Consider the following 17,366-nt stretch of genomic DNA (forward strand, 5'->3'; position numbering starts at 1 on the left):
ATCAGGTTGTCTGTTACCAGCCCAATATAATAACCAGTTGAAAAAATGTTTTCCAAAGATGATGAATTGTAATGTTCTATGAATGCACTGAACTCCCCTGTGATTTTAGTTCTAGATGGTGTGATGTGCAAACTCATCTTGCGTTGCTATTGTGTCATTTTTTAAAACATTTTTTGCAACAGTTGGCTGATAATTTTCCTGGCTGCTTTCAGTCTCAGTTTTGCTGTGCTTTGTGTGGCAAAACACTTGTATTTGTCATTCTATAGTTGGTGGCATTTGTGTGTATATCTCCCTCCACTCAACTGAGAGAAACGAGAGAAATTTGGGGCCAGCAGACAAGGGGGTTGATGGAATATATGAGATTTGAAACTGTCACAAACCTGTTTTTTTTTAAACTTAGCCTTTTTTAAATTATTAATGTTGCATTTGAAAATATAGAACTTCATGCAGTGTTTCCTACATATTTTTCTGAAAACTCTCTTTTAGCTCCATAGTGTCTACTCTTCTTGCCCTCATGGATGGACTGGATAATAGAGGTGAAATAGTTGTAATTGGTGCTACAAACAGACTGGATTCTATAGATCCTGCACTCAGGAGACCTGGTCGCTTTGACAGGGAATTTCTTTTCAACTTGCCTGATAAAAAGGTAAAACCTAAAAAGGAGAATTTTTAATAAACATCTTTGGGATATTAAATGTTGGAATGCCTGACAACCAACCTTATGAAATTATTCTTGCTTGTAAGAATGTTTAATTTTAGGAAGACATTTTTAGTACAAACAGATTGTATATACATAAAGTTGTACTGAACTTCAGATCTTCAGGATATAGTTAGAACTAAACAGAGGTCAGTTATTCACAATAAACTGAGTTGCTTATCTACAGACTATGGATTTGTATAATGAACCCCTAACTCTTTGGGGTTTTGGAAGTTATGGTAAGAGAAAATAAATTCAAATCTTGACTTCTAAGTATGTAAAAAATGTAGATGCAAAGCCAGACATTACTATATTTGCAACAAGAACATTTCAGTTCCTGGTTCTTCATTTATATAAACTCAGCCATAATATTTAATTAATTTATTCTTAAATTTACTTTGTGTATTGATGTTTTTGGATTCTGTAGAATATTTAGCTGAAATTGTTTTGGGACTCATGTTTATGTGCTGTGCTACTCAGTAATATGTTCATTGGTGAGGCATTTGACAGTGGAAGCTGTCAATCATAGGTATAGTAATTAAATTACAAAACTATGATGATTCCCAATAGATTGTGAATTTTGGTCAGTTCACATACAATAATGTTGATTAAGCAGCAATAACATATAAAAAAAACTACTGCTTATATATAAAAATGAAAAAGAAGGGAGAACCATTGCTCTTCAGAGATTTTTTAGGGTACTAAGTTCTGTTTTATGTCTCTCAGTGATATGTCAAAAAGAGGTAAAATAACTTTAGAATCACAAGAATAAATAATATTTTTGTCTAAAATATTATGACATGGATTTGGTTTGCTAAATATGATCTCATTTTAATTTTTTTTTCTTAAATCAGGCACGAAAGCACATTTTGCAAATTCATACCAGGGATTGGAACCCCAAATTGTCAGATCCTTTCTTAGGAGAACTGGCTGAAAAATGTGTTGGTGAGTGTTATGTTAGTACTTTTACTGTAGAAGGTTTCTCTTCTGTGTAAAACTTTGAAGGTATGTTAAATGTGTCAAGATATTTTCTTATCTTTACCTTTTTAAACTTCTGTGCTCTGAACCACACGTTTTGTAATAACAAAATATGTTTTTGTCTTACTAAAACACAGTATGTAGCCAGTAGTCTGAAAATACAACCATGTTTCCTTTCTGTAAATCACTGTCCTTATGCATACTCCCAGGCTGAATGGAAATGAAGTCAGAATTGTAATCTCCAGATAGATTTCCCATTAAATTAGTATATTAGAAAAGTGATAGGGGGACTTAGGGGTTTTTCTGTCTATTGAGGGAAGAAAATCAGTACTTGTGTGTGTGTTTTGGCGTTTTGTTTTTTGTTTGTTTTTTACTGACTGGCATGCTCTCCTCTGACATAAATCCAACAAACTAACCAGCCTTTCTAAAGATGGATTTTTTTTTCAGATTGCTAGCACAGAACAGCCTCAAAGTGTAGACATTAGTTGGGGGGGGGGAAGCACAACACCGTGAATACCTTAAATACACCCTTGGAGCTCCCAAAGACCTGCTGTACTGAATGGAGGTTGGTTGTTCAAGATAAACCTGCTGTTTAATGAGAAATAAACTCAAGTATTCTGTAGTGAATTTAACAGAGAAAATGACCCTAAAGCACACATCACAATCTCTTCTCAACAATTTGCCATGCAAAGCTACATCCTCTGTCTGCTTGGACAAGCACTGAAGTTCTCAGAAAAAGGACAGTCTCAAATATCTGTGCTTTGGAATCCAGCACTTCAGAGAATCTATAACTTTAAATTGAACATCAGTCCATTCAGTCAGCTACAGTACATCCGAATTATCCTCTTCATCCACAGGAACATCTGTCACCGAAGCTGCATCCCTCCGCTTTTGATGCACAAAGACCTCAACATCTTCTGGTGAGGAGAAAACATAACTATCCAGCAAACTCCAGTTTAGCTTTGCCGGGTATAAGACAGCTCGTGCCAAACCCATGTAAATTCTGCTTGATTTGTGCAAAGACAGTGGTGCTGCTCAGTGGGACAGAGGGGAATAGGTGGGGAAAAAACCCAGATGTTTCTTTCAAAATTCACCGTATTTTTTCATTGAGAACTCAAGAATGTATTTTAAAATGTCAGACAACAGGGAAAGCCATTTGTGGGTTTGATTGGAAGACATTCTTTGTGCTCCATAAAGCCTGTCAGTTTTGTGGAAAAGTCACCTAACAAAGACCCTTTTCTGTTTTCCTTGGCTTTCCTACTCTCCAACTACTGTACACTTGATTGTCTCCATTCTGTATCTTGGAATTTAAGTATTTCTCTACATCCAAGATTAAAACCTTTTGACTATTACAAGGACTTTTCAAAACAGCTGAAGTGAGACTGGTTTATCTTCTTCGCCTTGAGATTGCCTCATCATTTCTATAAGTGAAATCTGCAGCAAGTAATGATTTAAACAGACTTCCCTGATTCCCTGTGGCCATCACAAATCGGACTCATTGACATACATGTACATACAGCATATTCTGGTCTGCTGTTTCCTCTTGTGTGCAGCTTTTCTTCAAAAACAAACAGCCTTCCCCCCCAGAAACCCAGCACCCCTCTTCCCCAGCTAAAAGCTGCTTAGACTTGCCAGGCTTTTTGCACAGCATGGTTGGTACCTCTCTCCAGTTCAGCAAACTTGGTGACACTTTACTCCAAGCTTTTGGACCCTGAGGAAGAAAACTGCTGAAATACTCCCAAAGCTAATGACTTTGAGGGGAAGCAGGTGTATGTGTGACTCAGAACTTTTTAAGATCCAGGGGTGTAATTAGAAAGAAATTGGAAGGGAAAAGCCCTAGGACTTGCAAAAAATAGGTTATTTTCTGAGGGCTGATTTTTGTCCCAGGTGTTATGGATTACATGCCTTTTAGGAGAGTTCTGTGTATGTGAGAATTAAGGATTCCACTTTGCTGAATGGACTCATGACTGTGGTGTGTGTGAGACAAAGAGACACAGCTTGGGGAGAGCACAGAGTGGCACAGGAGACCACAACTCATCCCTCATTACTACTTTCAATAAACACAAGTAATTACTGTGTTTTTCCTCCTTCCTGGAGATGGGTCCCAGATACCCTGAACTTTATAAATCCTTTCTTGTCTCTTGTGCTTATTCTCCTGTTCTGAGTGGTAACTTTCCGTAGGTAGCGAGACTGTTACCTGTGAACTTAGTCTTGTAGGAGACAAAACATTAGCAACCAAAGAAGTGTGAATTCCTCCATCTGTCATCCTGCAGATGAATCTCTTTACAATGTAGTAAGGATGATTTAAATCATGTTAAATACAATTGTAAAAAAGCAAACTATCACACTCAAGATGCTTGTTAAAAATACTTTATTCTGTGCTTATTATTGCAGGACCATTTTGTGGCAAAATGGTATCTTGTTAGTTTGTTTTTTTCCCCCCCATCCTGATGTGATGATGGAGGGGGAAGTTTTGGCATTACTGTTTATGTTTTTCACAGTTCTTTTAAACAAACGTAGTAGTTATTTTTTATCTCTGTTGTTGTGCTGAGTTCTTTGCTAACTCTCCTTCCTTGCAGTCTCTTTGGGGAGTTGTGGGAAGTTGCACAACATAAATTGGAAGAAGTGGTCAAAATTGTTCACCTAAATGTTTCACCCCCTTCAGTAGCAGTTTGTTGTAGGTTTTTAGGGTCAGTACAAGAAGAAATATCAAAGAGAACATAATTCCTGTACAGTAGAGATGGAAGAGTATGGCTTGAAAATGGCAGTGATCAAAGTGCATTCCTTGGATATCTGCATGGGAATCCACTTGTTTGCTGTTCTGCTTCTGGAAAGTTGTACTTCAGAGATGTTTAGCACAGTGTGGTGGTGCTGGGTAGAAGAAAATTGGCTGCTTGACAAAAGTCCTTGTTTTGTTCTAAGCTAAGGTGTGCCAGTACATTTTGCCTGGCAAATTGAGCATCTTTTGAGAGATGCTGCCAAAACGGAAACACATGCACTGAACCCAGTGTCAATTTGGGTAAAAATAAATCTAGGTTATTTACTGTTGGCATGATACGTTGTATTTTGCTTTGACAATACTTCACTCATGGTTTTCTTCTTCTTAATCAGTGTGCATTTGCTTCTTAGAAATAAAAAGCTCTTTAATGTTTCACAAGGTACAGGATTTTTGCAGGGTTTTTTGTCACTGAGATGGATGTACAGTATGCACAGGAGAGCCCCTCAAAAAGAGACACCAATTATTAGTCTTCAAATGTAATTGCTCCTGAGAAATGAAAAGTAGAAATGGAGACTAATTGTGTATCTGATCACCTGAGAATTTAATTTTAAAAATAGGCTACAGGCTATTATTTCCTAATTTTGCAATTCTTTGGAGATGTACAAGCGGTGATTAAAATGACTGTTAGAAAGTGATATTACAGCATTTATTAATAGAAAAATTGGAAAGAATGTAGCTCCTGAGCTGCTGAATCTTTTGTCATGGAGATACTAAACTAGTTTTTATGGTGACAGGCATTCAGGGTGCTGTGGATCTCTTTGATTTAAGCTTTAGTTTAGTGCTCCCCCCCCACTATTTTTTGTTTAACCCAATCTGCTCATTGGATGAGAATGGACCAAATTGAATGGGAATGTGATACCTGATACTTAAAGAACAAAGCAGAATTTAGAGGAAAAACTCTGTGTTTGATTTCTCTGATGCATCTGTAGCAACTGTCTAATAGTTTCATATGGTTGGAGTCTGCCTGCATGGTTTTGATTTCATGATGGGGCTTAGTTAAAAAAACCCCCCACAACATAACCCTTGTGCTGAAAATAATTGTTTGTCTCCTGATTAATTAGTGGATATATCTGAACGTATTTCAAATGTGAATTGTTACATCTGTTTTAGATAACAGTCAAAGTGTGGGCTCCTCAAGTCCACACAATTATCCCTACTAACCTTTTCATGAAATTGCAGAGCTTGGTTTAAAAATTGCAGGAGTCATCTGATATTTATGGTGATTTTCCATCACAGTTTTTCTTTCTTCATTTTTTTTTATAAATTACTTTGAAATATATATGAGAAAGAGGTGCAATTTGAATCTCATCCAATTTAAATCATCTTTATAGCTGAAAAGTTATTTTTATCCTCCAAATTTATATATCTGAGAGAATGGCATGGAAGAGTGTCTGTCTTCTGTATTAATTGCTTCCTTTTTTATTTTTGGGCACTGTGTATAGAATCAGCTTTGTTCCTTACTGCTGTATGGATCTTGAAAAAATAGATGTGCCAGCAGCACTGAAAGAACACCAGAGGCTAAAAAGAGAGAAGCAAGGCAGGCTTTGGTTTTGGAATTTGGTGCTGCCAAAAGACCAGTCATAGAATCACAGAATGGTTTGGGTTGGAGGGGACCCTAAAGATCATCTCATTCCAACTTGTGCCATGGGCAGGGGCACCTTCCACTAGACCAGGTTGCTCCCAGCCCCATCCAGCCTGGCCTTGAACACCTCCATGGACTTCTCTGGGCAACCTGTTCCAGTGCCTTTTAAATAAGGAATTCCTTCCTGCCGTCCTATCTAAACCTGCCCTCCTTCAGCTTAATGTAAAAATTTGAGTAGAAAAAGTGCACATGGTGTAAGAACTGGTGGGGAGGAAGAAGTCTGGTGAAAACCCCAGTTGATTGAGAATAGTAACTAAAGAATTGATTAATTAACTTCTATAAACACTTTGCTGCAAACCCACGAACTTTTACATGGCAGGACCTCAGTGCAACACGTTTTCCTGTAGTGACTCTAATTCTCTAGAAGAGTTTTCTCACTGGAATATTGTTCTACAGATTTTGAAAGATAGACCTATGGTGTCTCAAAATACAGGAGCATATTAATGTGTCTTGCTGAGAGAGATGGAAACATTTGAAATCTAATTTCTAGCTCTGGGGAGAACCCCCAAACAATTAGTACTGCAGAAGTCACAGAGGTATTAAGTCTCTTAGCATTTCATAATTATCAGGTCTGTGTTTTTCAGCAACGATGATTAAGCAATTATAGGTAGCCACCTGTAGATAAGCTCAATAGAGAGGCTAAATGAGAATTATAATGTATTTTAATTTCTACTTTTGGTTATATTAGTAAAATTATGAAACTCTAAAAAGTCTGAAACATTTTTCTTGATAGTAGAAGTTAACGTTTTTCCAGGAGTCCAGAGCATGCTTTATTAACAACAGATTTCAGTTCTTCCATATTCTACTCATGAAATGGTTTTCTTTATGCTGCTCGTTTTCTCAGATGGTAAAAGTTTAAAGTCAGTGATGTTCAATGTAACAAAATTACTTTGCTATTAAAGAATATATTCATGTAGAGATATTAAAGTGAAAAAAGAGAAGAGGGCCTAGCCTGTTAAAATTGCACACATATTTTAGACAGTATTAAGGGAAAAGAAATGACAGACCTATAACCCAGGGCTGAAAATACACTATATGTCATATGGTGTGAAAATGTAGGTCATTTTAAACTCAGTGTGGAATTAATTTCTTAATATATTTAATACACCTGTCTAACTTCTTGGTACACAACACTGTCGCTGGATTATGACCTGATACCTTTTGGCAGATGATTTGTGGACCTTGACAATACTGAATACAATTAAGTATTACTGACTGTTTTTAGCTTGAGGCATGTGTAAGACCTGTGTCTCACAGCAGTGCTGTTTCATGGGAAGTGTTTCTGTTTTTGTGTGCACTAGGGTACTGTGGAGCTGACATTAAAGCACTTTGCACTGAGGCTGCCTTGATTGCCCTGAGACGGCGCTACCCCCAGATTTACATGAGCAGTCAGAAGCTGCAGCTCGATGTTTCCTCGGTAGTTCTCAGTGCGCAGGATTTTTATCATGCAATGCAGAACATTGTGCCTGCCTCCCAACGTGCCGTGACATCTTCAGGACACGCCCTGTCTCCTGTCATCAGACCACTGTTGGAACGGACCTTCACTAGACTCCTTGAGGTTTTACACAAAGTGTTTCCTCACGCTGAATTTAGCCAGGGTGACAAAAGTGAAGGTATGCAGTTTGGCTCTTCTTGTTTCAATTTGGAAATATTTCAGCTGGAGTTTTCTTCCTGCTGGCCTTAAATCTGATGTGTATTTGCTTCAGTGTTTTTAGGATGAAAATACAATTGGCTTGACCGGGCAGTTAAATGCCTCCCTAACATCCGATCCCGTCAGATCTCGGAAGCTCAGCAGGGTCAGCCCCGATTAGTACTTGGATGGGAGACCTCCTGGGAAATGCCGGGTGCTGTAGGTTCTGGTCCTGAGGACTTCACTGGCACTGTCCAAGCTCGCTCGGCCGTGGCAGATGAACCTCAGGACTTAAATGGTGGGGCCAGTTCTGCGCACGCTGAGCCTCACCTAAAATCCACTGCGCAGGCTGGAAGGGCCCACCCACGTGGGGACAGCCCTGCCCAAATCTGCGTTCGTGAAGTTTGGCCATACATACAATTGGCTTGATGTTGCACAGTTATTTTTACTGATTTCAAGTTGTGGAATCTCATAAACTGACCTATATAAACCAAGGTCGCAGAGGTGTGAGGGCCATCTAGAAAAAAAGAACTCACAAGTAATTCACCATTTAAATAAAAGAAATAACGGAGCATAATCAGAGACCAGAACATAAAAATAGTGAGATAAGGTCGGTCAGCGTATTAGGACCTGAAATTGGTGGTGTCCTGAACGTTGGTCCCCAGTCCTTTGCTTGTTATGGTGTAGCACCTTGGGGTTGCTCACAGCTCAGCAAGTGGGACTGTGTTTGGCCAAGATGCCTTAGCCTGTGTAATGATCATCTGCTGGTGCAGGGGAAAGTCCTGAGACTCCCTTGCCTTGAACTGGCGTGGTGCACTCATCCTCTGAGTTGATTCTGTTGGCTTAGCAAGCGGAGAACTATTTGCTGCTTTGTCAAGTTTAGCTTTTTTTGCCAAATTACTGAGTGAAGTTACCTCACTAAGGGATCAGTGAGTGGCAGAACCTGCTGCAATGGGAGCAATGTGAGTGCACTGAGGAGGCAGGAAATAAAAAGGAATGCAACTGACTGTTTTGGCTGGCAGCAAGTCAATAGGTTCTGGGGTTTTTTACCCAGCTCTTCTCTGAGACACACTTTAATAGTAACCTTGGTCATTTCCTCTAAGTTAAATGGTGCACAAGGTGCCTTGGATTTGATATCTACTTACTCTGACACACTGTTTTCTACTGTTCTTGCCTGGGATTACCCTCACCGCCCCAGCTCTGTAAATGGCATTTGGGGTTGTGTATGATCAACTTGCAAATAGCTCATTTATAAAGCAGATCTGTGACAGCCATGACTTCTCATTCCTATTCCAGAACACATTTTCATCCTGCAGTCCAGGCAGCTTAAGCTGATCCTTGTGCAGGCTGCTGAAGTTCCTGCAGCCCAGCTGTGCATTTTTGCTCTATCCTTTCCACTTACTTTTAATACATCACGTCCCTTTGTTAAACTGTTTTAGCCAGAAAACTTGTCCAAAAATGATGTGTTTAGGTTGGGTTAGTTTTCTGCTGACTGTGAGATAGCGTGAGGTTTTCACAAGTGTTGGAGTTGGCCAGGGATGGGCCCAGGTAGTGCTGGTGGTGGGTAGGAGGAAATGAGCTGGCTGGCAGCTGCAGTTAGATCCTATTAGACCTGCTTGGTAGTATCAGGCTCTCATAACCAGAGTTGTTTAAGATGCTTGGCCCTCTCTAATACTGTTAACCTGTTGGGAACACCAGGTTTAGAGGTTGTCATTATTGTTGAAGAATTGGTGTCCCTCTCTTTGTTGTGAAGTTCTAGTTCAGAATATTTTCTTTGGTTACATTTTTTATATTATTTATTGCTGCTCATTACTTCTAACAAAGTGAGTTTGGAAGCTTTAATTGATTTAAATAATAGTTTTACTAGATAACATGTGGATGTGAATACAACTAAATATTTGTAGATATTCAGTTTTGAAGATGCATGAACTAAGGTTTCTTTTAACATTTTCTTTTACCTTAGTTTTGCTTCTTACCCCCTTAAATCCAAGAAAATATTGAATAATAATCTTTTTTAAAACCACTTTTAGGTACAATGATTAAATATAAAAGTAGATTATACACTAGGGCATCATGGTTTCTTGAGTTCAAAGCCAGGTGCAGAGGAGATGCTTCCTGATGTGCCTGCAATCTGCATGTCTCATTTGCTGCATTAAACTAACAGTTCCTGTTTCTTGTAATTCAGTGAGTCAGATGTTCAAGCAAAGGATGTCACAGAGACTTGATGCTTGGGATTAAAAAATGGGCTGCCTTTTAAAATTACTATATTTTAGGAAGCAAAAGCTGCATCCAGCATATGAGCGTAGGACTTGCCCTACATGTGGTGTACTGGAAATTCTGTCTGTTCAGGGATTGCAGTGAGCCCAGAATCAGGAAGCCTGTGTCCAGCTGATTGAAGATCTCTGTCTATACCTGTAGCTAAATGCCCAGCAGTTTCTGTGCTGTGTTTTTGTGCTATGGACTAGCTTTTGGCCACTGGTGGGAGCTGCAAGGCTTTTCACCTTTACTCTCTGAGCAGTGATTGCCAGGGGTGTGTGACTGCACCACGCCGGGACAGGGGATGTGGCACATTTGCATCCTGTGCCAGCAGGGTATGATTCCTGTCCAGCCTGCTCTGAATTCCAGTTTCTCACATCACACAGCCAACTAAGGAAACCTATTTTGTCTCTTAACAATTTTTCCTGGTACCCTGTGGCTGGATGCACAGTCCTCAGATGGCATCTGCAACCAACAATTAATGCTGCCCTTGAGGTGATTCCTTTGTCTCGTGGTGGTGGTTTGGTCAGTGTCCCATGACCTCTGCCGTGGCTTCATGGAAATCAGACCAATCATGCAGTGGGATGTATATCTGAGAGTAACAGTTCAATCTTTCTGTATTTCACTATATTAGCAAAGGAATTAAAATAGGTAAAAGTACAGTACATGAACCTGGCATGCATTGGACTGACTTTTATAAAAAGTGATTTGATGTTCTTTGGCAGATTAGCAGAGGGAGGAAAACAGTTCTTCATAAACATACATTGTCTAGGTAGTCTTGCTGAGAATAATTTTTGGAAGAGGTGTACTTATGAGAATTTAAACAGAACAAATAAATAAGTACAGAATTTATATAGTCTGAGGAACTGCAGATTTTATAACTTGATAATTGAAAAAACCTCTAGCTGTGAAATAAAACCAAGGGAAGCATTTCACAACAAGTTAAACTTTTTGTATTCGAGAAGTTGTGTGGCTTAATTGTTAAAAAAAATTGTAATTATGATTAGACTTATTCAGTTTTTAATTTGTTTTTGAAGTAATAAGTACTTATTATTCTGAAATCTGGTATTTAGACAGTTTTAATTTGCTTCTCCTACATTTGAAGATTTATTGTAATTGAGATAAAGAAAATAGTTATGTCTTTTCTTGTTTGTTGTACATGTACTTAAAAGTGATAAAGTTCTAATTAATACATCTCTTGGAACAGATGTACCAAGTCTAATATTAGATGATAGTGAAGATGAGAATGCTTCATCAATTTTTGAGACAAGCTGTCACTCTGGATCACCAAAGAAACAGTCATCAGCTGCTATACATAAACCCTACCTTCATTTTACAATGTGAGTGTTCCTCTAAATGCAAATAACTAAACAGAGCTAAGAAAGACATTCTTTCACTTTGGGGTGGCAGTTGTGTTCTGTGATGGAAACATGTAAGTGCATGGACAAGAGTTTCAGATGTGGGAATGCTCTTAGGAATGGCCACAGCCTACACACAGTGGTCAGAAATACTTTGCAACAGACAGGTAGCTTTGAAGTATAAAGGTTTTAACAGCAATTCTTAATTTTAACAATTTTGATTTGAAATGGTAAGAATTGGCAAGAGTTGTATGTAGGAGAGTTTTGCAGGGATTGTTTGTTTTCTTGGTCCAAAGTATTGTTGAGCTTTGGTGTATGTAGCTGTTTGGGTGCACTGTATAATGAATGCATTCAGCATTTCTAATGTGGTTTTTTCATTGTTTTTCATGGAAAGTTTCAGCAAAATGGGAATTTAGAAAATGTGTGTGAAATTTGGATGAGTCTTTTCTGTATAAATTGGACTGGTTATAGTAATTAGCAACAATTAACATTTATTTGTTTTCTCTTAAGAACAAACTACTTTATGCAATGGTTTCTGCAGGGAGTTTGCTGAGTAAAGCAAATGAAGTTAGAAAAACTGTTCATTAGTGGTAGTGTTTAGGAGAGCCATCTTGTGGAAAACAGCTTAAATTTTTGTACTAAGTAGTAATGCCAGAAGAGCTTGAAAATAAGGATTTATGTTCAAATAGTTGAAGGTACATAGTCAAATATTTTAATGCTACATTTAAGGTTTTGTTAATGAGTGTGTGAAGGGGGAAGCCAAAAGTAAAATAATATATATTTGTGTGGATATATGTCTAAATAAAAGAATCAGGAAGAGCATGTTTATTTTTGTAAAGTGTGTAAGCTTCCTCTTAATCGATTTTCTCGGCATTTTCCACTGTTATCTGTGTTTCTAACCACCACCCGCAGCACTGAAAGGGTGAAGGTGAGCAGTGTTCATTGCTGTTCCAAAATGTTTAATGTGGAGTAATACCAGCCAGTCTTGTTTCACTGCTTGAACTGACTGATGTACAGATAAAAATATGTTAATGAGAGAAAATGGAAATTTATTAAAAACTTCCTTCTTTCCTAAACAGTTTTCTGTAAATGGAAAAGACTTTTAATGGAAGAACTTAATGCTTCTCTCTTCATGTCTTACTTGTCCCTAAAACAGGGCAAAACCCACCAAAAGAATGAGACACAAAATCCCCCCAACCCTTATATGAACTGCTGAGAAGTTCTCAACAACAAAAAATCCCAAGCAAAAAGTTAACCTTTGGAGTTTTCCCTTTACAATCTTCCTTCTGTCTGGAAATCTACTGACTAGAAATGTATGAATATGCTAAAGTACAAGATTATTAGGGATTTTGCTCACTCTTACTTCAGGTCCTAGTTCTTAAATAAACTATTGAATGTTCAGTTCTTCTTGAAATCTTGGGCAGCACTTCAGGGACAAAAGGATTGACCCAGGATTCCTGAGGCTACTGAAGAGATATTTTAGTAGCTGGGGCTGAACTAGATATGATTAAATTGCTGTGTTTGCTATAAGTCCATTAAATCTTTTTATATGGTCAAGGAATTAGTTTAAAACAAACTGGTTATAATGAAAATTGTAATGAATTTAATCATGGATGAGTTTGAATTACATGATTGTGAAGTCAAAGGTAAGAGAAAACTCAAGCTATTGGGACGTGAAGTAGTGTAGAGGGGTAGTCGAGTTAGTTTAATCATTTTAGGCAGATGTAGGAAGCTGTTACCTTACTGAAAGTCTTCTGGATTCTAAAATACCTGATTATATATGTCCATCAATTGATAACATTGGCATGTTAATTGACTTTTGTAACTGTTACTCTGTTGCAGGTCAGCTTATCACCAGCCAACCTCTTACAGGCCGAGGTTACTGCTCTCTGGAGAAAGAGGTTCGGGGCAGACTTCGCACCTTGCTCCAGCACTATTGCACACTCTGGAAAAATTCTCTGTACACAGGCTAGACCTGCCAGCTCTTTATTCAGTCAGTGCCAAAACACCTGAAGAGTCATGTGCACAGGTGGCGTTTCAGATTCTCTTGTAATGAGTCATTTATGTAATTCTGGGAATGATGAGTTGCACCAGTATAAAGGTGGCCAGCTGGAATGTAACTTAAAATCCAGATTTTCATAGGCTCCTTTTATTTTCATGGTTAAAATACAGAGGTATCTAGAGGGTGGTGGAGATCTCTCTAGTGACTAGTGAGAGTAATTACATTTTTAACCTGCCCCTTCATCACATACCTAATGCCAAGTAAGCTGAATCTTGGTATTCGGTGCCTGATATTTTATTCACTTGTGTATAAATTGATGGGCTGTGGTTCCAGGTTCACTTGCTTAGTTTTAAATGTTTAAGGATTTCAAAACAGTTTAATTTTTATCTTGATTGTTCAGTCATAGCAAGTTTTCAAAAGATCTATGGCAAGTAGTTGCTCTGTAGTCTCCCTGGCACATGACACAAGATAATTGAATGTTGCAGCCAAGAGTTGCAAACACTTGTTTATAAAGTCTTTATCATTAGATAATTTTATTCTGCTGGAACATTTGTCTGTAAAATACCACAAACATGAGTCATTTCCTAATCCACGAGATTTTTATTACTCATAATTGATACTAAGAGTTGTTTCTTTTAATTAGATCTTTCGTGAAGCTCGAAGAACAGTACCAAGTATAGTTTACATGCCTCATATTGGTGATTGGTGGGAAGCTGTCAGTGAAACTGTGAGAGCTACTTTTCTAACTTTGCTGCAAGATATACCATCTTTGTCCCCTATATTTCTACTGTCTACCTCTGAGTCCATGTTTAGTGAATTGCCCGAAGAGGTAAGTTTATTGTGGAAGGAGGTGTTGTTAGGGAGTTTTTTGTGCTCTTCAGAGTGTTTTGATCATGTAAAACATTTTGTGTTGTAATGGTTTTCTAGCTTGATTTAAAATATGTCAAACTGAAAATAATACTAACTGAATGCTTGCAGTTTTTCCTGATGGGGGATGCATGTCCGTATTACTGATTTTCATAAGCTCCATAATACTCTGCTGAGAAGACAAAATTGTTGATTTTGTCAATTATTTAACTTGGTAAATTACTCTATTATAATTAAATGTAGATTAATCTAAGGGCCTGTCCTTCAGCTTTACATCTTCTGAGGCTCAGGATGGGGGAGGGAAGTTCCTATTTTTTTCCTCAACAGTTAGACACCTTTTTTATCTCTTCCCCCTTCTCCTCCTTTCACTACAGAGGGTAGCCATTGTTAGGATCATGGGATAATGCAAGTTTAGTTACTGCAGAAAATGCAGTGAGAATTAGAGATAATGTTTTACCTTTGCTGTGAACACAACTTTGGGTGGAGTTTACTGTCTTCTGTCCTGTGGCTGCTTTTGGAGAGTTTGTGACTAGTGTTTTCATATGGTCATTGATCATGTATTTTTGAGTGGGGGCTCAATTTTCCTGTGTATTTTTTTTTAGGTGAAATGTATTTTCAGAATCCAGTATGAAGAGGTTTTTTATATTCAAAGACCAAGTGAAGAAGACAGATTGCGATTTTTCAAAGGCTTAATTCTTGATGAGGCAGCAATGCCCCCACCAAGAAGGAAACAGGCTGGTAAACTAAGTTACAGTAAACCCAATAATAATGGGATCTGAATGTTTTATTTTGTGTTGCTTTCCTCTTTAAAAAGGTGTGGTTAATTGACAGTTAATGTAATTAACATATGACAGTACTCATCGGTGCCCAGAATAAATGTCATAGTTACAGTTAACATTTTTGGAAGATGGAGAGCTGTGGGCTGAAGGATGCAATGATAGTTCAATCCATGAGGCAGATTAAATGCCTGTAATGGAATTTGAAGTGGCACAATCCCAAGAGCTGCTATGTTGTTAATATTTTCATTGGCTGACTTCCTGTTCTTTTCCCTAGCTCTTCGTGCTCTGGAAGTCCTTCCCCTTGCCCTGCCGTGTCCTGCCCGGGAGCTGTCGGAGGCAGAGAAGCAGCGGATGGAGGACCAGGAAGAGAACACGTTGCGGGAGCTGCGGTTGTTCCTCAGGGACGTCACCAAGAGGCTGGCCACAGACAAGCGCTTTAACATCTTCAGCAAACCGGTGGATATTGAAGAGGTCTTGTTTCAGTAATGTGCAAACAATGAAGTTGAAGATGATAGCAAAAGAATATAAATTTAAAAAAGGAAATGGTTAAGTTAATAAGAAAAATAGATGTTTGATCCATGATCTTTCCTATCGAAAATGTTGATTTTTAGCTGGTCAGATGGTCACAGCCTCATCTTCTGTGGTGTGAGGATTTGGAGTGTGTTCTATTGCCAGTGACCTGTTGAAAAACCTTGTGCATTCCTGTCAGATTTGTAACTGAAACCAGCATTTTAAAATGCCAGCATTCCTATCCCTACCAGTGCTCATGAAATATATGAAACCATAAACACAATTTTTTAATAAAAGCTTTTGCAGTGTTATAGTCATAGACATGATAATATTGGGAAAGTGATCTGTGTCCTGTAATGTATTCAGCATTAATAGTATTGTTGAATAATTTCAGCAGCAATGCTTGTGGATGCCATTAATCATAGATGGTAGCACATTATAAGGCATTAACTGGTCGATTATAGAGTGTGCACACCTAACTGATGAGACAGTTCGATCTGCAAATCTATTTTCTGATGCTGCTGTATGAGAATGGGATTGTGTTTTGTCTGACTTTGAGATCAGCTGCTGGTGCACTGCAAGCTTTGCAGGCTTGGTAACTGAAAAAAAAAATCCTTAATTGCTTCTAAAGAGATGCATCTCTTTTGGAAGACATTAAGAGGTGAATATGGGACATTAGAAGTGCAGCATTGTAGAAAGTAGGTTTGGAGTGTAAATTCCTTGCAGGATGGAACAGGTATTCTTTTATGGGTCCATGCAGTCCTCTCTTAGTTTGAGCTTTCCATAGTGTTTGGTAGCTGACTGCTTTTGAAAGACTGGCAAGAGCTGTTTAACATGGGAATTTGTGGTGTGAGGAGCAGTAGCTTGGTTTGATTTTTTTACGCGAAACTGGGAGGTCCGTTATTGTAGGAAACTCTTCATACTTGTAGTAAAGGTAGTTTCTTTCCCCAAAGAATTTGTGGTATAAACCTAAATGGATAAGAGCCTATAAAGAAAGAACAAGTAAATGTCCTTTGTTTTGTAGATGGAGAGAATCAAAATGAGAATTTGTTATTTAAAGCCTTGCCAAAACCCCTGATAATACATTACAGCACTAGAAAGCAAACGCAATGCTGTTGTCCCACCTGGTGCATTTCAGCACAGGACTAGCCTTTCCTTTCCTACAACTGCCTGTCTGCCTGGCTGCCTTAGGAAAGATGTTAAGTTTGTTCCACTCCTACTTGCATTGCAGAGGGTGCTGCTGTGTGATAAGTCAAGGATTTTCCTGACTCATTCAGCAACAGTATTTACAGCTTCCAGTGAAGGTTTTCTGATGCTGTTCTGACAAGCAAAGGAAGTCTGTGGCTTGGCTTTCCAATCCCTGAACCAGTTATCCTCGTGTTTCCATACAGGGAGACAAAAAGAGAATTTTTGCCATTTTAATTTTTCATAGTAAGTTTCAATATCTGTATTTAAGAAATTATGTGACAGATTGCTGTCCACTGAAGTAATGCATTAATGTTAGTGTATGTCATAACATATGTCTACAGGCACTATATTTAAAAAAAAAATCATATGGAGCTGTTATGGCTTGATCTGAGTATCTGTTTAACTCTTCAGTGCTTTGGCAGTGACCATCATAGGTGGATTATTTAAAAATAAAAATGCAGTACTGTTTCAGAGACTGCCAGTATTTTAATTAATCACAGTGAAACATTCAACTATAGGGTTTTTTTCCCTTGAAGAGAATAACAAATTCATAGGGGTTTTTTTGTGGTGAACTTTGTTACAGCAGCTGTGCTGATGCATTTGACTATCAAGCTTCTGACCCATATGGTACTATTAATTATGTTAAACACTTCTTAGTGTACCCCCGTGGTTGCTGAGTC

General features: G+C 38.3%; 1 protein-coding gene across 4 annotated transcripts in view; it reads left to right on the top strand.

Annotated features, from left to right (window-relative positions):
• The window catches only part of ATAD2B (ATPase family AAA domain containing 2B), a 75,748-nt gene that overhangs the window by 30,326 nt on the left and 28,056 nt on the right, over positions 1-17,366 (top strand). For 3 of the 4 annotated variants that reach the window (XM_071548263.1, XM_071548264.1, XM_071548267.1), the window contains exons 14-21: positions 487-646; positions 1,552-1,642; positions 7,398-7,709; positions 11,190-11,322; positions 13,183-13,369; positions 13,986-14,171; positions 14,812-14,947; positions 15,263-15,459. In XM_071548263.1, coding sequence (XP_071404364.1) covers positions 487-646; positions 1,552-1,642; positions 7,398-7,709; positions 11,190-11,322; positions 13,183-13,369; positions 13,986-14,171; positions 14,812-14,947; positions 15,263-15,459 — 1,402 coding nt within the window. The remainder of the gene's footprint in view (positions 1-486; positions 647-1,551; positions 1,643-7,397; positions 7,710-11,189; positions 11,323-13,182; positions 13,370-13,985; positions 14,172-14,811; positions 14,948-15,262; positions 15,460-17,366) is intronic. The other variant, XM_071548266.1, reaches the window with a different exon arrangement.

The sequence above is a fragment of the Pithys albifrons genome, chromosome 2, assembly GCF_047495875.1.
Source record: "Pithys albifrons albifrons isolate INPA30051 chromosome 2, PitAlb_v1, whole genome shotgun sequence".
In the NCBI taxonomy this organism is placed as follows: domain Eukaryota; kingdom Metazoa; phylum Chordata; class Aves; order Passeriformes; family Thamnophilidae; genus Pithys; species Pithys albifrons.